The 27,907-nt window shown below is 39.7% G+C and overlaps 1 protein-coding gene across 2 annotated transcripts in view; it reads left to right on the top strand.

Annotated features, from left to right (window-relative positions):
* Positions 1-27,907, top strand: part of Sick (sickie) — a 283,816-nt gene that overhangs the window by 155,878 nt on the left and 100,031 nt on the right. For both annotated transcript variants that reach the window (XM_078180306.1, XM_078180307.1), the window contains 3 exons: positions 11,929-12,082; positions 13,282-14,839; positions 16,429-16,796. In XM_078180306.1, coding sequence (XP_078036432.1) covers positions 11,929-12,082; positions 13,282-14,839; positions 16,429-16,796 — 2,080 coding nt within the window. The remainder of the gene's footprint in view (positions 1-11,928; positions 12,083-13,281; positions 14,840-16,428; positions 16,797-27,907) is intronic.

The raw sequence follows: 27,907 nt of genomic DNA, 5'->3' as shown, positions 1-27,907 counted from the left end.
CAATTCGGTATGTAAGAAGGGCACTGATTGGGTTTTACCTACTGCTGTATAGTACCAATCAGTGCCTTCGTTGACTTGGTGACACCCTCTTGTCGCGTGTGAAGATGTTTGTATGTATGTAATTTATGACGTTAAAGGTGCTACGGGAAATCGTCCAGGTCAGCCTTCGACGTCGCGTACTCGATTAGTGTAACCCTTCGGATTACCCGGTTTACGGCACGTCCCAGCTGTAGGCTTCAAAAATGCTATTAGGAAGTTCTCTTAGAAATCTTAACTTTATGACACGTAATGGTTATTGAGGAAGACGGAAATTAAATTAGCATGGTTCTGGTCGCTAGATGTAAAAAGGGTCATCTTCTCAAAAATAACCTTCCTCGCGTCCGTGTCATAAACCCCATCGGTAGAAACTCCAGGCGATTTGTTCCTTCGGGACGGAACAATTCCTAACCCTTTTAAACGTTTTGAAACTGTTGTAGCATCTACTTGTAATATTTTTCTAAACTCTGCTAGCGTCTGATATGGGTCTTCATCAAGCAATTCCTCTAATTCTCCGTTTTTAAACTTTGTCGGTGCGCCAGAACGGTCCTTATCCTCAAGTTCAAAATTATTATTTCTGAAACGTCGAAACCAGTCTCTGCATGTCGTATCCGACAGAGCAATGTGTGCTTCAGATGCAGATTTCTTTTGAATAAACTAGTACAACAAAATTCCCCGCAAAACCACTTTATTCGGCACAAAAGTAGACATCTTCGGCACCAATAAACAAACACGTGGTTGACACTATAGTGAACAATCACACAGTGAAATTTAAGGTAATATACAGTACTTTCTTGCCGATGAGAAATTACCATTATGAGTCATATTATGAGTCACCATTAGAAATTCCATGCACGGAGTACTACTAATCCTATCTTTTGAGAAACAGCGAGAACTTATTCAAGGACCTAATATATTATTATTCCTTGGACAAGTATTTTTACTAAAACTTTCCTGCGAAACGGGTGATTTTAATGATACAAACATACGTGTACTAAAAATGTGACAAATACTTTTGTTATTGATATATTCGATAGAAATTATGTGTATTCGACCGTGAGAAAAGCACTAATAAATATATATTACAATGCGTAGATGGTATAATTTTTCGTTGAACAAATCACCCTAACGATTCAAATACTATAGCTAGAATCTCGGCGAAGTAAACTAGAGGAAACCGAAAATTGCCGGACACATTTCGGAACAGCGATCGCATCGGTGGCATGGTCAACTAATAGCCTCGAAAACTAATTACGATCTAATCTTCTGATAGAGACTCGAGCCATTGTTCGACGACCCTCGGGTGACCCCCGGGTGTCGATCGTTCACCGCGATTCACACCAATCGTGTAAAAGCTCGAAGACATCGGCAAGCTCGAAGAAACGTCGCTACGATCGAGCATTCGAACGGATTCGGGGAAGGGCTTTGCGACCGGTCGATAATAAACTTTTAGGCTGGGAAAGCGTCGTCGCTTAGTCATCTCGGAGGAGCCTGATCAGGCTGCGCTAGCAGAAGGTGGACGGACGAAGATTCTAAGGGCTCTTCTAATCCCGGTCTTAGACCCACGGGGCGAGCCGACTCCGTAATTCGACTCTTTAAGTAATCATTTTAAGCTCTTCTCCATGCCGGATTCTTCCGTTCCGTTGGTTTCAAAGGCCGCCTTCTTTGACCCCGCATTCCTGGTTCCCCGGTGGATCAATTTCATTTTCATTTTTCCGGCGCTGCTCCACAGCTGATTAAAATCGGACTGCAGATGAAAGCGGCTTCGCTTTTTAAACATCCATTTTCTCGGCAGATGGTCCAATTAATGGGTACGCTTCCAAATTAACAGTTACTGTCCAGACTTCCGACCGGAATAGCTACAGTAAATCAATTTTTAGACTCGCTCGCGCGCGATTGTAAAGAGGACAGCAAGAACTCTGCTTTAATGAGAGAAAAACTGAAAATGGGCTGGTATCTTGTTAACAACGAGTATTCTCTGGCACAGATGCGCCCCGGGAAAATGTGAATTTTTTTAGAGCCGGTCCGGCTGGCGCACGTGGTACGAGCTCCCTTTCATCTTGTCTCATCAGCAAACCTCAACTCGCGCACAATGAACGCCTTGGTGAGCGGCGTCCCATTAAAATCGACCATTGTCGGGGGGCTTCAATTGTATTCTCCGACGTGATACGGTGCCGATGTAAACCTACCCTAAGACACTTGCGCCGCTGACATTTATCGCGAAGCGGTGAAAAGTAGCTTTTCCACGCCGCTACCATGACTTTCCGACTGTTTGTTCCGCGTACCACTATTCAACCGTCTTGTCTCGGCTCTTTGCCACCCGAGGTACGTGTTTAACAAATATTTCAATCATCTTATGGACTTCTTGTCCGATACCTTGCTCCGTTATTAATTATTTTTTTCAATATGCTAATCGATTCGGTTCGACAGTTTGAACAAAAAAGTATTAATACAATATAACGTAATACGATACCTGTATTAGTAGAAACATTAAACTAAACTCATAAACTAATAATTTATTATCACGTGACGTCTAATATCGATTGCGGCGAAATAAAAATCCATTTTGCCTGTGTATACTTCTCTTTTTTATTATATTCGTATTAATCTACGAATGGCTGTATTTGTAATGTGACGGAATATTGTTTTAATTAATTATGTTTATTTGTACGAATTGTATCGCATCGAAGTTTAGTTAAGAATAACCGTGAAAGCATTTTATTTAGAAATCTTTTTGGGAACGCAACGTGTTCTACGTTGCAATAGGCGGAAGAGATTTATTGAGAGGAGCATCGCGTGATGCGATTACAATCATAAAGAGGAAACAGAATGTGTTCGTGGAAGAATAAATTGGCTATAATGGCTTCAACTATTTTGTAATCGGTGTACATACAGCACCGTTCAAAAGTATTCAAATATTTTATTCCATTATCAGCAAAATGTCTTACGGATCGTTTCACATTTATGTTGATTTATCGTAAAAATGATCCAATATCGGATTATAAAGTCATTAGAACAATTCAAGCACGTTCTATATTTTCCTCAATTTGTTAGAATTATAAGGGAAGAAATTCACTCCTATCCGATTTATATTTAATACAGTTCACTTAGTCGATTTTTATGTTGCATAAATGCTATCTAATAATATTAATAATACAGGACTAATTGTTTTACAAAATTTGGTATTCCGAACGTCTTTTAAGCCTGTTGAAAATCGGGCTTGCGCTTTATGCAATTAAAATGTTTTTATACGAATATCTGATATAGTAATAGACACAAAAGCGCGACGGTTTTCATTCGTTATATTGATTTAATTGTGGAAATACAGTTAACGTATATTTTATAAATGCTGTTAAATTATTTTATATTCATCTCAATATATTCTACTATTAATTGACAATAAAGCCGCCTGTAAGACGTATTAACGACATCCCAAATTGACCGACATTTTAACAGTTTAATATAAGACGTCTCAAAGATATCCATTTCAGGGCGTAAGACCTAAAATGGACGTATTTAAGACGTATCCAGTGGTTATTGTGTAAGCCAATCAAATGACCGAGCGACATCTCAGAAAAGAACGAAGATTAAAACGAGTTTACTTTGAATGGCAATCGACGCTGCACGAGCGCACAAATAAAAATAATATATTCGAATTGGTGAACCAACGCGTATTTGCGAAGTTTACGCAAGCAGAGAAAACCGCGTTTCGGCTAAGTGTTTCGAGCTAACGCACTAGCATGCGTCCGGCGCAGTTGCCGAGTGCAATACGAAACGGTTCAATTACGCTCGCGTGTTTAATCGAGGCGAACGTTGCTCGAAGACAGTTTAGTTATCCCGGGGTTAGGAAAAACTGCGAACAGAGAGACCGGAATAGTCGACGTCTCCGTAGCCGGCGTTGCGCTTAATCGCCTTGGCCTGTCAATCGCTGCGTTCGCACTCGCGCACACTCGCGCGCACTCCGTCGACGCGAACACGCCCGTGTACACAAGGATCGGGTTCGATGCAATGCCCTTATGAGTCCGTGCACCGTTAAAGACGCACTAATGCAGCCGCTGCTCGTTGCTCCCTTGTGCACCGATGCACGCTCGCCGCGTGTACCGTACCAGCGAAACAAAAGGGTGGGAGGGAGAGGAGATTCTGGCGCGATGCAGTACGCTGTTGCAGTGCGTTCGCACGAAATGCAAGTACGAGTTTACGGTGACGCGGGAACACCGTCGGACGCGCGATCGTGATCGTGAACGTCGAATAGGACCGCGTTCTTTCGAACGTGTTGACGCTGTGCCACAATAAAAGGTGCCCGAAGTGCAAGCATAACTTTCCAGTTCTCTTTTTCGAATCGTTGCTGTAGACTATGCATCGTCGATAAACTGTGTTCACACGTTTTCTACATTGCTGATCTTCGTCGTTGATACTCAAAATCTCGTGCATGATCCACCTAACATTATTCGTGCCTTCGAAATCGACGCGAAATTTGATTTTTCTTTTAATACAATCTAAAACATAAACTAAAACTGTCTCGTTAGACTGGGCGAGTTGTTAACAATAAACGAGTGTTAGTGTAGTTCATAATTTGTTTACTAAAAGAAGGTGCTAGTGTAGTTGCGATTGAAATATGAAATATGAACCGATTAAGGAAATCTTGCCGTTTTAAATCACGTCAGCTTTCGGCGCGGTCGTGAAAGTGTTAATTAGTAGTGTAATATTGCTGTTGTGGCACGGTTAAGTTAACAATCCTTTGCAAACAAAGTTATTTTTTAATTCCAAAATATGGTTCCTGATCTACGGTATTTTCATTTTATATGATTTATTGTAATTTATGCGAAGTCGAGACCATTGCCAAATACAGTGCTTGCGACTTTAACACACCAACAAATCTAATACCGTTGTAACTATCTTGAAAAATAGTATAGCAATTTTTAGCGACGTCTCAGAATCGCTACTTGAGAAATTAAATAACAAGACAAAGCAACGCATTATTAATTACTTTTCAAATTAAATTCGTTAAAATTATTGTTTAAAAGTTGCTTTAAATAACGTCAGAAACCTCTCGTTTCTCAATCGCGAATGATTTTTTCGACACCTCGTATATGCACAATTTTTTAGCGCGCGAGTACGAATTTAATTGACTTATACCCGTTTTTGTCGCGCGAGCCGCTATCGCAAAAATGTAGGCGTCGATAAATATGCATGGGACGCTTCAGGTGGTTACGCTTATAGTTATCATTCTCTGTGATAGTAGGCAGGTATCGGCGAATGAGTAATGTGAGACTCGCCACGCTTCGCTGCTAACCGATGGAAAGCACAGGAAACGTAAAATAGACATTACGCAGTCTATACTTTTTTCTTTCAAAAGTCTAAGGAATTATGTTCCAGTTAACCCTTTGTACTCGTGGGCTCCGGAGCGGAGCCACTTAAATTTTATCTCCATTGTCTCCGTTCAAGATACATTTTAAACGGCTCCGCGCCGGAACCCTCGAGTGCAAAGGGTTAATGAACTTTTCACATTATTATATTGCTCACGGTTATGAAATAAAAATAGATAATGCCCAGTTTGGTTATGATATAAAATAAAAATATATTTGATCGTTTTAGAAATTATGAAAACGCAAGGTCGATGCGCGATGCGCGGAAAACATTTGTCGTGCGTTATTGAAAAGCGATAAATGTTTAAAAACTCACGAATAATATGAAACGAAACGACGAATTTAGTTAAATTAATAAATATATATTTCTCCATTCGTTTTCAGTGCACAAGCGTAATTAGACTTGGCGAGTGCTATCTCCGTAGCACGAGTGCGCAAAAAATGTTCTCAATTTGCTACGTCTATGAGCGTGAAGTCCGAGGAGATGACAGATGTTAGGGGACGGGTAGCGCAAGTATGTATGTAATTTGATGAAGTGGCGTGCTCGAGTAGTCAGAATACATACATAGGGCTCCGCTTGAAGCTGCTTTTATGCGCCCATTTCCACGGCAGCAGATCGCCACGGAGAAACATTCGTAAACAACGCGTTTAGCAACAATTCTGATAAAGTATCGTGCGGATTATAAATATCCTAAACGTGTGAGAGATTGTTTCTTTTTATTGTAATTACAATTATAAATATTATCGAAAAATCGTAGTAAATATTATTATTATAAGGCGGGTAGGGTTGATTCGGTAAATGATTGTTTCTCGAGTGCTCGCACAAGCGAAACACCAAAAGCGAAATGTCCATAAAGTTCGGTGAAGATAAAACACCGTGCACAATGAGCCCGTAGGAAAAACACCTGGCGGTTTAGAGAAGCAGCGTAGAAAAAGAATGCGACGAAGAGCCGCAGGTGGTTCCGTGGCCCGCTGCGCTCTCCGGTCCCTGTTTGAGAATTCGAGACAGTACACGGATGTCGCTAATATCTCGCAAGATCGATCGACGATGCGCCGCCGACTTACGATGAATCATTCTCATGACTGGCAAGCCCTAATGCCTAGTCACGTTTTAACTCCTCCGCCCATCGTTTGCGTTCTCTCCTCTTTGTCAGCGGTGCCCCGCAGAATCCGATGGCTGAGAAAGAAATCGAATTTATTACGACACCTCGTGACTCGTGGTACTGCGGCGGGGTGCAACGATTCCCTACCGGCCGATCTCCCCATAAATCTTCGCGCTGTAAATATTCGGTTCAATGTTCTAGCATCGAACGAATAGACATTTCGCTTGAGCCAATCGAAACGTGGAACCTGATGGATAATAACTTCGACGTACTTTGGCGACCCTGACTCGTGATTTCTAATTTGATTTATAATTATTCGCAGCACTTTGCGGTACATTGAAATATTAGAAATAATAGAAAATAGATTAATACTAATATATTATTATATTAACACGAAAGTGCTCAGTGAGCCTGCTAACCATTACTTTAATGTAATAAATCTTTCAAAAATTAAATGCATGATATTCACGTTTAAAAATTTTGATGGAACAGCATGATTGTCATTTTGTGTCACAATGGAATCGAGAGCTATAGTATTCGTGTTATTATACATCGTGTATAATTACATTAATATATTACGAACATCGCCGTATTTCTCTCTTACGATTCTAATTCGATTGCGCACAAAATCCATGGGGTTCGAAGGCACGCGTTCCCTCATGAAAAACTCGCGGCATTCGGAGTCTCGTTGGAATCGAAGCTTTCCCGTTTCGTTGAATCAGCGTGTTCGAATTCCGCTCGCAACACGCCGGAAGAATGCAATTCGCCGGCGCGGCCGCGGCGCACCGGCATACCAGCACGCGTGGTATCCGATTATGAATGCGAGTACGCGTGTTTGCACCGTTACGATGCCCGCGGGAGATCGATAAAGGGTTAAACTAATAAAGAGCCGGGCCCTCGCGAGCGTTCGCGCAGCACCGTAAGATTTCTTCGGCGATCTTCTTAGCCCCGGCCGTTTATCTTGTATCTGGTCGATACGTGTCACGTACGCGGACAATTGAGCCGATGGGCTGACCGGCTGAATTGCTCTTCGTCATTATGGCGAATCACTGTCAGCACCGGTGTCAATGAAGAGCGATCGCAGTCACCCGGATTGCAGCCGCCAATGTGGATCGAACGTGAGACCGGCGTGGCCGGATTCATTTAAAAAGACACCGAGCTTGATTTACGAGGCCCGGACACATTCGCAACAATTTGCCGCGGGATAACTCGAAAGTACCGCGCCTTGGATCATTCCTCGATTCCTCTTCGTTTATTCGGTTTGGCTCGTTTTCTAACATCCGCCACTCTATCCTCGGTTATGTAATTTCATATTAACCCCTTGCAATAGTATTAAAAGTTTATACGTAAGTGTCGTGCTGGTCGGAATTAATGAATTGATGAATAAAGAGGAGTACATAATATGCGTGGTTAAGAAGGGAAAACAGAATTGATTAAGCGTTGTTCAGCGCTGAGAATCAGCCACTAAAATCCACGCATGGTTAAAGCAATTTAATTCATTAAAGCGAATCTAGAAAGTTAATATTTATTATACGGGATAACGTTAGAACTCTTTCGAAATGTTCTAGTCAAATTTAGTTTGTTCAGATATATTGCAATAAAAATGAAATTTCAAAATTGGTCAGAAATTAGAGTCGCCCATATTTGAATGACGCGGCGCTTAACGTGTTAAAAATGAGATATTCATTATTTCATTATGTAAAAATAAAACAAATGAAGGAAATGAATAAATGCCTTTGGTAGCTGAGAGTACAACTGCAAAGGGTTAAACAGACTTATTGTAGATCAATATTTTTGAAGAGCTGGCCCTAAATGATTCTGTTTTTACATCCACGCGGAAGGAAGACATGACTTTTCCATACAGAACAATTTCAGTCATTGTCCACTATTATTATCACGTTAATAACAGTCGTAAAATATTTTCCCGTAAACCGAACGCAATTTACTGCGTTCAAAGTGGACTATTAACCCTTTGCACTCGAGCGGCGCCTCTACGGCGCCATTAAAATTGTTAGAACACGTTCGAAAATTATTTTTACAAATATCGCCGAAGCATAGATTGAAAAAATTGTTGATAGTATAACTGTTATATGTCACGAGACTCAATTTCACACGCATAAAATAAATTTTGTTATATAAGATGGAAATACTAAAAGTCAGAAAAATGATTTTTGATTTGCAATTAAAATGGCTTCGAGTGCAAAGGGTTAAATTTGGAGACAAGCCTCTCGCGAATTTAAAAAACGCGATAGCTAGAAAAACGTATCCATCGGTTTCGAGATAACCTGTATTTGTAACAATAATCGTAAAAATTCTTTTTATATCGTTGATCGGCGATTGCTCGGTCATGATGGCGTTGCTCCTCTTTATCGAAGGCTTCCTTTTCTTTCGATATTCACAAGTTTATGGTAATACGGCCTTTTTAAAGGCGCGGAAACCGGTTGACCCACTCTTCGCAGCATGAAAGGCTATGCCGATCGAATGGTTATGGTCATAACCGATCGCATTTAGGGGAAGTATGAAAGTCTCGTTAAAAATACAAATCGTTGCTCGGCTGCCGATTTAACTGCATCTTTCCTTGGATATTCGCTCGCACGCGAATACGCGGGGATCAACGAGTTCATGCTTCTCTGCTGCTATGTTGAACGCGTCGTTTCAAACGTCTCATTAAAAGTTTGTCGGATAAATGCATCTTTTTGTTAATGATATGCGATAGAGACTCTCTCATCCGAAAGTTTATTTCTGCAATATCCGTATACCAAAGCATTCTGTTAACTAACTATACTTTATCCAAGTTATCGTCTTCTTGACGATAATGTATCTAGATAATAATAATAATATGTAAACAATAATAATAGTAATATAATAATGATAACAATAGAACGTTTCGATACCAGAGTATTGTAAAACTAAACCATATTATATTGTGAATATAAATATCTTAAAAAATCCCCTTCACAGTTGCGAAGAATATTACAACTGTGTAATGGATTTTCTGCAATGTATATTGCGAACAGAAATTTATTTCCCGACAGCTTCTATATGGAGAAGCACAGACTCTCTGCCCAGTACTACCGCCTATGTTTTATATTTATATGCCCAGCCAAATCCCGGATAACGCGGCGTTCGTACAACAGAGTTTTGTATTAATGCGGATAACGTATTAAGGTGTATACATTTCTCTCTCTTTCTCTCTCTCCGTATAATGTAATATTTTCATTGAGAAAGTAACCTTTTCGGGGGGAGAGCTTCATACCTCGAAATTAATAATGATTACAAGAGAAAATGTGCAAGCGAAAGAAAAAGAAAACAGATCTCGCGAACAACGCGCGGCATTAAATAAAAATATCACGGATAAAATTCTTTAGCCGACTCATGGATATACCATTACTAAGTCTAAAAAAATCATGAAAAATTAAATTATTCGAAAAGGGGAATGTAATAGTTTCGTAGAGCCGAAAGAGATCTTTCGTACACCTTACTCTCTTTATTAATTAACGCGCAAGTCGTAAAACAAAAATTTACAAAAATTTTATCAACCCAATAAATATATTTCGTCGAAAGGAATCGAATTTAAAAATTAATAATAATTCGTGATATTACTGGAGTTTTCTTTATTATTTATAGTGGCCGCATAAATGCTTCGCGCATGAATCACTTCGGCTGTGTACTAATTATGGGTCCGCAGCACCATAGACGTCTGCAATAAATTACATAATTCGATGCAGCTGGCTGTAACATGCGCCGAGATAAAACAGCTGTTTCATGATCTAGGTTACGGTTTATCCGCAGATCTTCGTTGGGACGATTTAGATACGTCGTACAGTCTAGCCTACAATTTTATCCGCGACGTCGCATCGTTAATATACAATCTCCTAATGGTATTATTATGTTCAATAATGGTATTATTAAAGACTCGTTAACTTTGCTTTCAACCCTTTAACGGTGCTTAATGTGTCCGTAGGACGCGAAATGGAGCACCGAGTAGTGGTCCAGCTCATGAATTGAAACATATTATACTATTTATATATATTCATTACGCTATATTATTATTCGTATTCATGATTCATATGTTCTATAAATATTCATTATACATCGTTACATATCAAATTAGATTTTTAATACTGCTGATGTCCTAGAAGTGGAACGACCATATTTTTACAATTTGAAAATATATAATAATAGTCCTATGCAGATATGTTTACAATATTATTGATAGAATTGGTGCACCTATCATTTACGTAACACACTCGCGCGTACTATTCATCGATGCTCGAGGGAATAAAAATATTTCTTCCAGTTACGGAGTTTTGACAGTTTTGAATGGATGTTAGATAAGGGCGATCCGTCTCCATTATATCATTGAGCGACAAAGACGATCTATTAATATGACGTGAACGCGTTACAACCTTGTCCCACGATAATGCAAATTACTCGGCAGAAACAATGTCTGTGATCGGAGTAGTGACGGATCGAGCAACGCGGAGCAGTAGATTAATCTCGTTGCTCGGTGAATGCACGCTATCACGTACACGAAACGCACACAGCCCGTCGTTTATTTCGTCTACAAACAGCGTGCGGAGGTACATGCGCTCGTCGGACGCACCGTCGTCGTCGCGACGCGTTTAAACCGGCACAGTATTCCGACTGTGCATGCTTAATGAGCCAACCTATACAAGTAACTCTAATAGAAGATCGCTGGAAATATTTACGAGCGTTTACTGTCGATCGCTCGACTGTGTAGATCTTTCGAGCAGTCTTCTAATTACCGTGTTACGAACACCTACACTAATCTACCGCTTCTTTCGTGACAAACAATGACAAACTATGTTACGCGAAACACTACAAATATTGTAGAACATCTAAAAGAGACATTAATAACACAGCTAATTAATAATTGATGAAGCAACGTGTATAGCTGAGCACGAGTGTCGCGCGATTGATAGGAAAGAACTATTTTATATACCAGATAGTATAATACAAAGATGTCTTTGAGACGTCCTTAAAATTTAGATGTCTATAAGATATTTCATGGACGTTTTTCTGACGTCTTATGGACAATTTATGAACGTCTTTAAGACGATCTTTAGACCATTCATAGGCCGTTCACAGGTCGTTCGCGGACCATTTGTAGGAAATGCAGGAACAAAGAACACATGTACGAGCGGGCTCTTAAGAAATTAACTCTTAATCAAATTTCATTAACAATTTTCAAAAAAATGCCTTCAAGTCACATTTAGAATGTCTCAGAGACCTCTTCTTTCAGAGGTTAAAACAATGAGCTCATACAAAACGAATGCTAATTTACGTAGTTGTGAGATAAGTCGTAGCGCAAGTGGTTAAATTAGTTGTATATTTTGTGAAGATTATCTGCAATATTAATTATGCGACGACACCCTAAAATATGAATTGTCTGATTGCAGGTTTGAAACACGGAAACGGCGGCATCGGAAGTGCGAGCAGTTCGAGGAGTACGAGCCCGAGCCAACAGCAGCCACCGCAAGGTGGTCTGTCCTTTATTCCTCAGCCGAGAAGTCAAAATTCAACGAACAGACAAACGGCAACCACCACACCTAGGTAGACCGTTTTCCTTTGAAACACAGTATTAATTTAACACGTTTGCTCCTGTGGTAGAGTTCATTCGAGGTACCGTGCATACGGGCTTCGAATTCCTGTTACATTGCTGTAACGCGAGATATCGCGTCAACCACGCGGTCGAAATAATACGGTATTAATTAGTTTGCGGAGTTCTAGAGAAATCACAAAAATCAACCGTTTTAACAGTTGCTAATAAGTGGACTGACACTCGAGAAAACGTGTATACTCGTGAAAATGATATCTATCATTATGCCATGTGAAAACTGAAAACTCATTAACGCTGAACCTATCGAAGAATAAAATTGTTCGAATAAAAGTAAAAAGATCCAATTTACTTAGTTTTTGTACAGAGCCTTTGTTTTAGTAATTGTACAGTAAATCATAGTAGATTGTCTTAACTGTTGATATAATTTAGTAATGAGAAACTGCTTGTTTGACTGTGATACGTTTAGCGTTAAAGAGTACCGTGTGAAACGTGTTTAAACACTATCGACGGTAGAATTGAGCGACAAATATACTGTTAAATACATTTATTAGGTTGGTGCATATGAAATGTCAGACGTTTAAGTGAATATATGAAACTGTATGTCTTTTTTCAAAAGTTGTTGATTTAATCTAAATATGCCCCGTTTACTTTACTACACCTTTTCCAACGAGATTTCAATGCAGAAATGCCTATCTTAAACAAATTCTGATCTTTAGAATTAATAAACTCTGATATGGAATATTTCAGAGTGTCAAAGTTCATTTATATACTATTTAGCCCGTAAAACCTGTCCTAAATGTTTAAAATAGTGAAAGTCGGTTGGCGAAAGATTTATATTTTGTAAAATTTTATATTTTACTTCATTTAATTTCGCAATTATTTGGTACGACGTATGTGTAGCTTCTATGGGCTAAACAGTATGTAAATGAAGACAGTCTGAAAAATTCCATATTATATAGTTCATTGCTACCAAAATTCAGAATTTCTTGAAGACAGACATCTATGAATTAAACTCGCGTTGGGAAAGTGTATTGAAACAAATGGGGCACATTTTGATTAAATCAATAAATAGCTTTTGAACAAAGTTTTATATACTCGCTTAAAAATCCGATATTTCATATGCACCAACCTAATAGAAATATTAAATAGATAATAAACGTATATAGTAATCGATATGTTCCGAACGTTTCAGCCCTCGGACGTCGACGGTGGGAAAATCGGGCAGCACGAGAACCGCGCAGCCATCGCCGTACGCCAGCACAGGATCGACGACGACCCAGCAGAATAAGAACTCTGTTCTGGACAAGTTCAAGCTGTTCAACAACAAAGAGAAAAACCAAGACCGCGGCAAAGCCTCGTCCGGCGTTTCAAAGCGTACCTCGAGCTCCTCGGGCTTTTCCTCGGCGAGATCCGAGCACTCGGACAGTTCGACGTCGTTGTGCGATCAGAGCAAGGTTCAGGTGGAATCGCCGAAGAGCCGGGCTTTGAAGTCGAAACTGCAGTCGACCAAAGCGACGAAACAAGCGAGCCCGAAGACCGTGAGGAAAGAGCAAAGTAAAATCGCGCGCACCAAGGGCGGCCCGGAGAAGTTGGTTTGCTACAACCCGCCCTTAGAAGATGTCAAGTCGAGCAGCAAAATCGGCGGCGTGGGTACGAAGCTGGCTGCGGACAAAAAGTCCACGAACCTGCAGGATCTGCTGAAGCAGCCGAGCAGTCAGCTGCACAAGCCGAATCAGGCCGCGCTGGCGCCGGCCAAGCAGATCAGCTCGCAGGACGCCAAGAACATTGGGAACCTGAAGAACGAGTCGCTGCAACAGTCGCGACCAAAGATGGAACTGCCGGGCAAGATACCCGACGTCAAGATCCACCTGCAGAACGCCAAGATTCCGCCGAACGGCTTGAACAAGGACATTCTGGCGCAGAAAGGGCTATTGAGCAACACGAACGGAATGATCAGGCACCCTGATCAAGAGGACCATAGCCCCGGCATGGATCACACGCTGTCGATGAACCAGGCGAACCTCTCCGAGGACAAGCCGTCCATGGACAAGCTGAAGACGATCGTCGACAACGCGCAGCAATCCAACAAACAGTCCGGAGGGGTGGAGACTGTCGGAACGCCCACCAAGCACCAGCATCCCGCAAACATATCGGCAAAGACCAAGGTCGCGAACGATCTTCAGGAGATGGAGAACGTGCACGAGAAACGAGCGACGCCCGCCACTCCTCGCAACAGTCCCGAAGCAACGCCGGACGGCAAAGTAGCTATAGTGGTGCAGGATTGCTCGATTGGTAATAATGGCAACGGCGTGCCTTTGCAGAATCAAATTCCGAACGGTTTGAATTTCGGGCCGAGCAAACAGCTCTCGGGAGTCAACGCTCCGTTGCAGTGCAATACTTTGACCACTTCCGGAATCAGTCCTGGCTCCAGCATTCCAAAGCCCACGGCCTTGGTGAAAGGCACCTCGAAACCACCAAAGGAAAACAACATGCCGGGCGTACCGACGCCCACCAAATTGAAGGCAGACGTTTTGCATCGCAAGCTGGACCCGAGCACGGTTGCAATGGTGTCACCGATGCCGAGTATTTCGGATCTGATGTCCGAGAGCTCGCATAGCAATTCAAACAGCACCGGCCAGAGTAATTCCAGCGACAGCAGCGTTATTTATAGGCCGAGCAGTGAAAGTGGAAGTGAGATCAAAACCATACCCAATAGAAAGATTGACACGACCTTCGAGCAAATGGAGAAGGTTAGTACCTTCGTCGGTATCGTTGCGATCGCGGATTAATTACAGCGTCGCATGAATCAACGAGGAACACGCTTTCGGAAAATAATTGGCCGATCGTGCTCCAAATTGGTTTCAATTAGCCGAATCGTTTTAAGCATTCAAACTTGAGAGATTTTATGTTATGCTGAGATAGAGGAACCCGTTACTGCGGGCTGACCAATTGCTACTCTTCTGTGGTTTGTTTTCGGACATGTTAACCTTCCTTGTCAAGTTTCGAATAAAAAAGACTTCATGTCTCTTTCGGTAAATGTAAAGTTAATTATGACCGAAAACAAAACCGAAGCTCACGAATGGGGAAAGCAGATTTTTTAAATAGTCAATGAATTGTAAATATTTTCTTCTTTTCTTTTCGCGTAATAGAAAATTGCAAATAAACTTTTTTTTTGAAATAATAATTACATATGAATATTACTATTAGATAATAAATACTAGTAAATAGTATTTCAAGGAAATAGTATTTGACTTCAAAACACTTTTTTTACCCCAGCCCTGTCAAAGGCACAGCAATTGGTCACCCTATGTCACAACTGGCTCAATTACCCTATTACACAGCAATGTAATAAAAATTAGGTAGAAGTGATTCACTAATAATCGTTCCAATTTATCGATATGCTACTCGTTGCTCCAAAAATTTTTTAGCACTCTGTTAACCGATTAGTGTAGCATATCTGCTACAATAATGTTAAAGGCATTTTCTTTTACTAATTTATTTGTTAGTTAATAGAAACGAAGTCCTAGCAAGCGATATAAAGACTCTTGAATATTGAAACGCAATCGTTATTGCTCAAATAATTATTACCGGTGCGCTGTACAAGGAAAACTAATATAGGATAGATCTTTTAGTAAAAATAGAAGACCAAATATCGTTTTAACATGGACTCGTAAGTCTTTTATGAGAAATCTTTAATAAAAGTACGAGATATTGTAAAGCTAGTCCTTCGTTTCATACAACGTTGCGTGCGAATAGATTGGTGATAGCGAAAGATTAGTTGCGTTCATTATTCGAGGTCACTGCGAGCTGTGTTTGTTAATTTTATTGATTACTAACCTCAAGTGGAAAGTTTATTATGCAAAACCGTATAATCTCGTTACTAATATTAAATATAATAGATTTGTCGCGTCTATAAATCGACTACAACTAATTAACTCAATATTTTATGGAATATTGAAAAAGAATATCAACAATCGAAATGCTATTATACAATTATACAACGCAAAATGTCATTTGAAGTATTTTCGGGATAACATGATTGAACGATCTATATAATGGCCATAATTATGCATTGAATTATTAAATATGCAAACAAATATTGTATACAAATTTAATTATTTCAATGATGAAACCATTGTGCCTCGAACATTGTGAAATTGCATTTCTGTTTTTGACGAAAGCTTTCGTTCAGCAAAGACATCAGTCTACAAGCGACTATTTTTCAAAAATATTGAGTTACTTTTTTAATTCGAGCCGATTACTGTAGAGTTAATTACTGTAGAAGCCACATTGTCTTTTGTGAGAATGACAAGTTGGTTAATAATGCGCGATTTTCCAGGTCTTGTCTGAAAGTTCTTCTTGCGCCGGTGGTTCGATGGCGGACGACGAGGCCGAAATGACGGTGAAACCCATGCAGCCTTTGCTACGAGGCTACACGCCCGGTGCCAGGGCTCTCCAGACTCTGCCGAGCAGAACCACCGCGAGACAGTACACAATTCTTCATTCTTCCTCTCATCATCATGTCGGTCACGATTACGCGGACATCGACGTCGCCTCTGGTTATCTGAGCGACGGGGAGGTTCTTCGCGGCGGTATGAACGTCGGCAGCAGAACGCTGTCTGACTTGTGCGACGGCTATATGTCCGAGGGCGGTGCTTCCTTGTACGCGCGTAGAATCAATCCATCTTACGGTCACGACCACGAAAGGTAAGTTCGAAGAAGTATTCATTTTTCGAGCCGGCGACGTCCGAGTTCTTCGGCGACTTTCCTTATCCCATAGTCGCGGACAAAAACTTTGGTTCCCAAGGTAAACGACGGTGGAAAGAGTCGGTGAAACTCCATGCTCTACATGAACCTGGCGACCAATAGCCGATCATGCAACCCGGGTGGTTGTTCCTACTTTGACATCTCAATGTATCTAGATACTTGTATGTCGCAATGTTCCCACATTCCTCGGTAAATTAACACACTACTATTATATACTATTGTATATATTGTATATTATATACTATTGCATATATTGTATATTATATACTATTGTTTATATTGTATATTATATACTATTTTATATATTGTATATTATATACTATTGTATATAATAGTAGTGTATATAATTATATCGTATACAATGTATACTGCACACATAGAAAAACACACACTATTATATACAGTACAAGGTAAAACTGTTCTTATAATAACATATACTGCACATATACGGAAACTCACACTATTATATAAAATCTAACGTAAGACTGTTCTTCCTCACTTGTCAAAATATGAGAGATATAGAATTGGAAGTCGTAACACATCCGTGTTATATTTCACACCTGTCCGTTCGCGGTTTATTCCTTTTTTCTGTCACACGTTTTGCAAGAAAACGCTTGGAGAGAATTACGCCAAGCTAAAAGCAGCAGTTGGTTTACTTTGCGCAAAGAAAATCGAAGATGCAAATACTAACGGAACGCATAAGGTCAGAGACCATTGGAAACAAGTTCTATAAACAAGTACTGTCACATTTTTTTTACAAACGCATTTATAAGATTCACTTGCATACGTTTGAACAACATTTAAGGAATTTTTGGTATTGGGAAAAGCTCAAATTAGTGGTATTGAAATACGATTGAATTTCGAGGACATCCTATTTTTATATTTATTTTTATATTATATATTTTCATCCTGTTTTTAGAAAAACATCCTCCTATATTTAGTTTATCTTAAGCGAGAAAGCTTGTTTCATTATATCAGATACTAGAATAAGGAATAAAAAGTCGATAATTTAAAAAATGGAAAAATTTTAAAATTTGGTTATCGATTTTCCGATTTAATTATCGATTCAGAGACGTATTTTTGAACTTATATTCTCCAAGAAAATTTAAACAACGATCGATTTTGTTGCACCGTTGCAACGATGTTTGCCACACTGTCCGTTACGTAAGCATGAAAAAAATATTACGCAGAAGCCTAAACGAATTTTCCTAACACCTGTATGCACCCGTTAAAGAGCTTACAAACTTTAAGCACAAGTCCCGCTGATCAATACTTCGTTCCTCTCATCTGTTTTCTGAGCGACGCTTTATTCGTAACCTCTTCGACTAGAATAACTATTACATTAGCATCGTCAATACCTATTCCCGCGATAATTTTTAATTTATTAAAATACATTAGTTTCGATGAAATTGCTAAGTAATTGTTAGCAGTCATTCCTAATCCGAGAATTGACTAATTGAAGCTATTAATGCAATTTGTGAAATTAAAAATTACAAGACAGAATATCTATAGAAACCCAAGAAAGTAATTAGGAATAGCAATTAGTGGTCTGAGAATTTACTAATTGGAAAGGTGGTGTATTTAAACGATAGCGGGGTGAAATTCAAGAGGATAAAAAATACCCACGAGAATCCAAGGAAGAATATAAAAAGAATTTCTATTAAAAATGTATGAATGCATCTCAAAATCTGATGCATTTATGACAAAATACAGCAGTTGTAAAGTGGAGTAGTAGAAAGATGAGAAGAATTTAAAAGTAATTTATAATTATATGAATAAGAATTTGAGAATTTCAGTCTATTGCAATTATTAAAGAAAATGGGTATTTGCTATAGTATCATTATTTCTTGTAAATGACACGTAAACGATGTTTCTTTTGCACAAAAATCCGTAGTCTAATTATAACTTTTATTATCAAAATTTCAGATTAAGTGATATTTAAACGAAATGAAATAATAGATCAAGTGATGAAATAAAATACGTGTAACTTGAGAAATTGTGAGATGTGTATGTGCAGGTACGTTTTGTTATTTCTTGCTGCACGTGCTTCAGTGGCGCGGGCGAATGAGTCAGAATGGCCACGTGAGCATAAAATACAAATCGTCGGATTTGCGAGCGCGCATTGACGTAGAATTTCCAGCTACTCGCTTCCCTTTTACAGCTAAACTTCGATAATTTTGGTTGAAATATTTCCGAAAGATCTTAGTGCGGACCGCGCTGCAAATAATCACGCGTGCATCTATCAAAATATTTTCTACTACAGAAATTTTTATTTTCAATATCGCTACAAATGGCAGTTTCTTCTGAGCTGTATTGTAAAGCTGCAACAACACATTTCGAGTACCCAAAGCCGCACTTTTCGTTACTGCAACATTAATACCCCGCAAAGTGCTTCACTATACATAGATTTATGGTCCCCGCTTCGGTAAAAGGTTCTACGCTCGCACCTTTATATACAACCCTTTTTACAGTTTCACACTTTACGAAAATTCATACAGGTTTCGAATGAAGATAAAATATTTGTTTGAGTAAAAATTTAATATTTTACTACTAGTAATACAGAGTTTTCTTTTTTAATTAAAACTTTTAATTTGCGTTTCATTCTATCTACTGCAACAACTATCTAATTGAAATAGAAGGTAACAGTTTAATCAAGACGGCGCAGTTTAATTTTCAATTAAAATCAATATCGCGTAAATATTTAAAGTTGCGTATAGTTCCTTTATAAAAGAATTGTTTGTTATAGTCGCTGGTTTGGTGAAAATTATTTCGCAAATGAACCGTACATTTACAATACAAGGACACGTTGGCCACGGTTCAACCATATACCTGTATACGTTTCCTCATAAGAATAGAACGTGCCATCCTATTCTATTTAAGTCTCTGTTCGCTTTTAATTTTCCATATATAATTCACAGAAGAGCAACGGACGAGCAAGATGATTAATTTGCATCCATTTATAATGACATCTTCCACGGCCGTGGTTGATATTAAATAGCTCCGGCATGAATCATTTCGCGAAGCTCGCGATGGCGATGTCTGAATTAGACCCGGTTGCGATATGCAACCAAGAGATGTCGCGTCACCAAGGACCAACGGCCTTTAATTACACGAATTTCGCGGGCCTAATTTCGTACGCGCCTCCAATTACTTACCGGCTACGTTCGGGCCGGCTGTCCCCGGTTACGTCACTGACTTCGATTAAATTAAGTAAGCCTGCCGAGGTGCCACCTAATTAACTCGTATATCTCACCTCGCGCTTCCCTTGTTTGCGGGATTCCTCCTTCCACGAATTCCGAAAAGGATATCGTCAATCGTGCGACATTCATCATCATCGAAGTATACAGGGTGGCACACGCAAAGGTTTCAGCCAACTGCTCTATTATTAACGCATTACCCGGCGCAATTGAAAAGTCAACAAAACCATAAAAATATCTACGTAAAGTTTTCATTTTAAGCTGACTGAAATTGAATTTACCATTACTGTTACCGTCGTTTATTTTCAAATATGGAAAATACCGCACCCTCTGAATCATCTTCTGCGGAGCAACGTGTTCTGTAGAGTGTACACAGCTGCCCGAGAAAATTGCGGTAGACTTTCTTGTCCGCGGTAGAGGGGTGGTTATCGTAATATAGGTCGTTAGCGAGAAATTATTGTAGTTCGTTGAATGGACTTTTACATGCGCGACACGTTCGAAGGAAATCAAATGAGATTGAATAGTTGAGCGAACTGGATTGGACGGCCTACGCTTCAGCGGGGTTCTATTCGACCGAGACGAATCCAAATTCAATGCGGTGAATCTAATCGAGATGATCACCACTGACCCACTTCCGTTTCCTCCCCCTAGCCGAGATCCTCCTCCGCTTCTACAAAGCTTTTAATCTCTTATATTGTCCAGGATTTTCTATATCGACGGCAAAACTTGGGCAAGATTCAAACGGAGCAGGTCTACACGTTCTAGCATCGCCTTGATCACTGCGTCCCCTAAATTTGTCGACGAATACAATTGTCGCGTCGTAACTGTCGTTCTACGTTAGGAAATATCTTTGACAAAGATGCAAACAAGTACAGTGATAAAGCTCGTTATGTAGTAGTACTGCCGGAAAATAGTTTGACGGCACAGACCCCTCGCGAACATTTCACATTTCTGATTTCGAAATCTTTTCTTATCATCGGTATTGGAACATTGCTAAAGAGTAGAGCAGAATATGAACAAAAATGATCTGTTTCGAAAAATTGCAAGCACGAAGAAGGACGTGTTCGTCGAGAAGGCGTTAATGACCTATCCCGATACGATTACGATGTTTAAAGATGTCGTTGCGAGATAGTAGAAGCCTTGAAAAGATGTCTCGCAGCAGTAGCCGAGAAGGCTCGCGACTTCTTTTGTAACGAATGTTGTTCCAAGTAGTTATATCAATGGATCGAGCTTAGACCCCCCGGAGGGGCCGGTGTTTTCGCAGGCACGCGAAACACCCGTAGGCGTACTCTGGCCCCTCTCCAAGCCCGATAACTCTTTTGGCATAAGCAACCCGCGTATCATCCGCTTGAAACCCGACGCGCTTTTCGGAAATTCAATATAGTCACCCCCGTCTCTCGAGTCAACCCTCCCTTGCGTCCTCCTGCCTCATCGCCGGGAACCCCGTGAAACGAGGCGAGGGCCCCAACAAAGAAGGCTGCCCCGTAAGAGCATATTCAAACGATTACGAATCCTCCTGCGACGCCCGAAAAATTTATCCTTTTCCCGCCCCCTTTCCTCTCGCTTCCTTAATCCTCCTGCACCTTTACCCCTCTCCTTATCTCTCTTGCATTTCTGCTCTTTTTTTTTCCATCTCTTCCGTTTTGCTCTCTCTTTCTTTCATTTTTTGTCTCTGTTTTTCTCTTCCATTTTGGGTCTCTGTTTTTCTCTTCGATTTTTACTCTTTTTTTCTTCGATTTTTACTCTCTCTTTTTTCATTTTTGCTCTCTTTCTCTCTTCCATTCTTGTTCTCTGTTCCATTCTTGCTCTCTCTTTTTCTCTTCCATTTATACTTTCTCTCTCTTCCATTTCTGCTCTATCTCCCGATTTCCTTTTTTCCTTTCTTACTTTCTCTTCTCCTTCCTCTCCCTCCTGCTCTGTTGCAGCCACGGCTGCTCCATTTTTTGCCCGCTAGGTAATGTCCAGGCGTTGCAGAAAGAATGATTAATGATCCAGAAAAAGCGACGCCGCACGGAAGGTGCAAGGTACATTGATGAGCCAAGATTACCATTGCCATTCTGCGATGACGGTTGTTAAATTGAATAATGTTGTCGCGTGTCTCGTCGTCCCGCCGTATCGCCTGATAAATTGCGCGACAGAAGAACAATGAAAAAAACTATTCGCTTGTTCAAATATACAAGAGGGAATGTCTGTTAGTTGTCCGCAGCCGCGAGCTCCCGAAATCTGATCGCCCTTCGATTTTCCTCGTCGATTATTAAAAAAACGATTCCTGCAGATTTTTATGCAACGCATATCCGAAAATTCTTTTTCCGTGAAATTTAATATCGCAGAGAAATGCAACTGTTCGATATTCAGAATTTTGCCCGTCCGTGCAAAATAATAGTTTTTTTCTTCTAATATTTTGCTATTATTTTGGACGCTTTTTTAACGCTATTATTATTTTTAACGTATCGAGCTTTTCGAATATTTGTCGAGTTGGTGAAAGAATTAAACAGACTTAACTGAGGTAAAAAGAGCTATGCTAAACTAATTTTTTTGTTTATTTTACCGTAGAACTTGAACGTACGCTTCTATTTTCTGAGAAAAATCCTTTTCAATATGTTCAGAATAGTTATTATAAATTACATTCGTTACGTCTTTGAATATCAAATGCTTTCTGTTACTACCAAATCAAATGAATTTTCTTATTCATGCTATTGGCATCGATTACATGGATTCGATGAAAAATAATAATTTTATGCAATTAAAAAATTATTCAAAGACGTAACGTATATAATTCACAATAATTATTGCGAACATCGATAATCACATCGATAATTAACAATGATACTAATAATTCTACATTTTATCGGTATTTCAAATTACAGTGAAATTATATTATTTCAAAAGATGTTACATTTTATATCCGACGAAGGGAGACCTGAACAAACGTAATCTGTTATACGTAGAAACCTCGGTTTGAAAAAGTTTTGCTCTGACTGATTTATTTCTTCGCTACCATTCGCCGTGTCTTGTTACAGTATGGAAGCTAACGAGCGCCCTTCGACTTTTATTTAGTGTACTCATTAAAGTCGTTTTCCTTCGTGGATACTTTAACGAACCATCCAGAAGTTAAAACACATTAAACGTTCCGCAAACATGTTGAAATCATTAATTATAATGAAAAACGTGCTTGCAGCACTGGGACTAACGAATCTGCATTCTCAGTGTCGCGTTATTTGAAACTGCTCCGGCTGCTAACATCAATTCTGCGAAACTTCATTTGCTATTACACGGATCACGTTTCATCCGATACAAATACTAATGCAATTAAAATCGTATACAATAAATATATATATACGAGTATAACGTGTGTAATTGAAACATGATCGGACGCTTTAAATTAAAAAAATATACTTTCGGAACTTTTAGGATGAAATTATGAAACTTTTCGCGTTACACGCACACGTGTGCACGAGTAATTTGTTTAACTCTGGATCGCGGTTTTCATGATGCTGTTTTTACTTCGCATCGGCACGTCAATTTACTGATAATTAATAAAATTTAAAAACGGACTGGCCGCGAGCAATTTACAAACTGTTTGAAATTCATGTATCGCGGCAGTGGAAAATTTGCATTTTATACGAACAGAAATTATAATTATAATTACTCGGAAAATATATAACAATCTCGATAAAATTCCCACAGAATTAATATTAATTACACAGAAATTATAAACAACCAATTATAAACACTCAGAAATTATGCAGTTACAACTATAAAAAGTCTTATATAAAATGTATAGAAAACAAATTGACCCTGAATTTTATAAATTCATAAATTTATCTACAAAGATTCGTAAAATTATCAGTTTCTATGGAATCTAGTAAATCCCAACGATTATTTACACATTTGCCTATCGTTATAACTCTAACCCAATTCTCTGATTTTGTACGAATTATCAGCGTCGAATCCACCACTGTAGGCGTTAATAATAATTTGTTGAAAGCTTCGCGAGCATTGCACGGGAACGGGGCAGAGAGACACTAGGTGTTTGTCTTCGGTATCGAGAAATTGCGAACAAGTAAGCGACGGTGCGGCAAATCATTTGGAGGCAGGGAACAGACCCAGCAATCGACGTCGCCGTACACAGAAAGATGAGTCTCTTTGTCCTCCGTTAACGGCGTTTCGTATTGTCCGTTCGATTTACCACAATCGTAGCCAGAACACTAGGGAATTCACGCCCTGACTATTTCAGACGGTCCTTGGAGAAACATTTCTGCTCCTTAACAATCCGCCCGAGAAATTATAACACGCAACCGATTAATGTAATATTTTTCATGGCGATACTACGACTCGTATTAACACATATTCGTCCGCATCACGAAAATTCGTCACTTCGCAAACAACAGCAAACAACCGCAAACAACCGCCAATAACCAAATGAAAAAATTACAAAATGAACACGACAAAATGAAAATTCGTCTTTTGTATATTACAGAATATAATTGATTCTTGTTCTTTTAATTTCAAATAAATTAAATTCTAATTCTTACTAAACATAGATCATTTTAACCGAAGATGGTATAATTATAACCATCACTGAAAAATATATGTTTTTTAACAAGTTACGTTGATTTTGTATAGACCATATCATTTCTGTAGAGAGTGTGAAAAATGCCGGTATTTTGTGAATGGCGGTGTAACAAATTACCAGACGATTATATGTTAATAGAAACAGGGATACGAGGCGTATCAAATGTGAGTGTAAATTAGATTAATTTTCTATTCAAGAATCTTGTAATTATTATAGAAATTACTTGACTGTAGATTAATCTTGAAGAATAGTACAAAAACTAGAAAAGTCTGACGACAAAATTGAGAAATTTTGTGCAAAATAATAACGCAATTACAAATACTTTTATCACACTTCTATATGTACACTTCTATGTGTAGATTTAAAAAGATTATAATAAAATGTCAGAAATTAATACAGACGACGATAAAGAGATCTTTCTTTCTTTAACAATGAAAGCAAATTTGCTTTTTGGAAAATAATTACTTGAAATGATATTATTGATAGTTACAAATTATAAAATATTTATGCAAACTCGAAAAAATAGCGGAAAAGAAGAAGAAAAGCGTAAAGAATTACGGACGATTCTGTTCCGGTTATCTCGTGAAATGACTCGCCGCTAAAGTGCCATAAGTATTTGACGGGTTGTAATGACACGCTCAATCCTTTTAATTGTTTCATAAATCAACGCAGTACACGCGCCATCTTTGCGGAGTCGGTGCGTTCAAATAGTAATCTCTTGAGAAAGTGTTGCATTGATTCGTTCACTCATTTTTCCAGTTGTCGAAATCGATTGTCAGTGGGGACCATAAATAATTACGTCCATCGCTATTACCGTTCCAAACGATGCTTAGCACTGTGAAGCGTTCAGCAACTTATCTTTTTATTCTTTACAGAGAATAATGCCCGAACATTAGTCACTAGGTGCGCTATACATATTTAATACTATTTCTACCAAGCCACGTCGAAAGACATTTTTCAAATTTGAACTTTTTATTATTTTAATTATATTTTAATTATTCTCCAAGTTTAATTATTTCTCCACCTTTAACAAATGTACGCGATAATGGTAGACATTCGTGATCAACTCGCACTTCAAGATGAGTTAGTTACACTAATCAAGTGATGGTAAAATAAATTATTTCTTAGCATTGTAACATATTATACACCTTGTGTAACTTGAAGACGAAACATTAACTTGCAACGCAGTAATACAACGTTAACAATTTTCATGACGTAGAATAATTTAATGATACCGTTATACCGTTTTCAACTTGCGATTATCATTCAATTTTTATTCATTTTCTGTTCTGTCTTGGAATGTTTCTATTTTACATAAAAATCCGCGCTCTGCTAACGAGTCCAACGAGATTAGATTAGAACTATTCATTTAGCATAAGAAATTCTTCAAAACGTGCATATCGTCACATACACCTTCGAGTTTGATAATCTAAAACTGCTATGGTTGTATGGGAACATTACCGTGCGCAAAAAAAGCAAATGAAGTACACGCCGCGATAGCAGCGGTCACGCGAAGCACACCTGCATATTTTTCCAGTCACCGAAGGATAACAAATAGTCGGGCCGTAAAGAATTGAACAAACTACTGGTTCATAGTTACGTTGTTATTGTTAGCGTCCGTATTAGTCTGTAGCAGTGTTTTCATCCCTCGAAAAAGACTTTTGCGAACGTTTGATTAATAAATTCATTTGATATTATGCTTACCTTATATATTGAGAAGGAAAATATTTTCATATTTCGTTTTTTTCAGTTTACTTTCTGTAAAGCCACATATTTAATTACGCTAAATGAAAAACTTTGGGAAGATAGTAAAATCGTGCACCGTGCACAGTATCAGCATAGGATATTTACGTTAACACACGTTGAACCAGTTTAGCATAAAACTTTGTGGACCCAAGGATTTCCACATGGACTGATAAGAGTTGCAGAGAGCAAGATAAGTTTTAATTAGTTTAGGAACGTGTAAAGTCGGCCGTGATTTCAGAAAGTCTTACGTTACGGGTTAAATAGAATCGTACGTCGTGGCTGAGTTTACAATATCATACATTTTTTAATTGAATAATTAGAATGCTCGCAGACACATGTTCCTGGCGTTCTTTTTCTTGAACGATGAGACCACGAAAGAGATGGAAAAGAAATGCATTGAATGTATCATCGTAAATATACACTCTGTACTATGACTAAAATACTTTGTTACCAATAGTATTAAATATTCCAATATTTTATACATTTACAATATTTCGCCAGTCTGCTAAACGCTAGACTTGGGTCGTTTTAACATGCAATGAAATTACCTTTCGATAGATAACGTTCGAATAATATAACAATTGGTTAGATTTCCAGGTTGCACCTTCATCGGTGTCCATGTTAATGCGTTTCCTGAGTGTCGGGGGTTGCTTTTTCGTTTTTTTGAATTATTTACGTGGGTGTAAAAAGACTGCAGGATATCGATTGGGTTGTAAGAAAGGGAAAACTGAGAAAAAGCTATTGATTTTTGGATTTTTTGGCATCGGTCGTATCGGCGTGTGCGGTCGTGGGACGATACGGAGGGAGATTGGCACGACGCTTGCGTGGTTGCGTGACGTCAGATCGATCGATCCGTCGGCAGCGGTTTCGCTGGTGCAATCTGCCGGCGACGTGACGCAACCTGGCAGGGCGGCTTAAGGCGCCACCAAGGGAGGATCTTGCGCGAAGGCGGCGGAGGGCGCGGAGGGCTGTTCTCGGGGGTCGGTTCGACGGGAGAGAGCCGTCCGTCCGTGCCGTGCCGCGTAGTGTGCCGAGGGTGGGGAACGTCGTCGAGAACGGAACGGAGGCTCGCACACGAGCCACGGGAAGTCGTGGTCTGCCGATAGTTCTCCGGGGACGGAGGAACCAGCTGCTCTGTCTCTCTCTCGATCGGCCGGGGCTGCTCGCCGTTCCTCCGAGGAGAGTTCTCGGCCTGGCTGTCGGCCGGTTTCTCCGCGCGAGCCTCTCCGCGCGTAACGCGAGACGGGAAACGCGGCGCGCTCCGTCGACGGGCTTTGTGACGTTTCGCGAGCTGCCGAGGTACGTACGCGCGAGGTGTGTACGCGCGTTTGACAACGTCGAGCAGCGACTGCCCGTGGACCGAGGGACCCGTCGCTGAGGCCGAGCGCACGTTCACGGTAATCTTTCCGCTTCATTCGATTACGGCACCCTCGCCGGCCAATCTTTCCGCTCTTCCGGTCTGCCGACACGACAACCGAGGCTGCCGGTACCGGGCCATGTCAAGGTTAACAGGTTTCGGCGATCGGCTTCGC

The sequence above is a fragment of the Augochlora pura genome, chromosome 5, assembly GCF_028453695.1.
Source record: "Augochlora pura isolate Apur16 chromosome 5, APUR_v2.2.1, whole genome shotgun sequence".
Lineage (NCBI taxonomy): Eukaryota > Metazoa > Arthropoda > Insecta > Hymenoptera > Halictidae > Augochlora > Augochlora pura.
The sequence above is the reverse complement of the archived record's forward strand: the minus strand, read 5'-3'. Positions and strand labels throughout refer to the sequence as shown.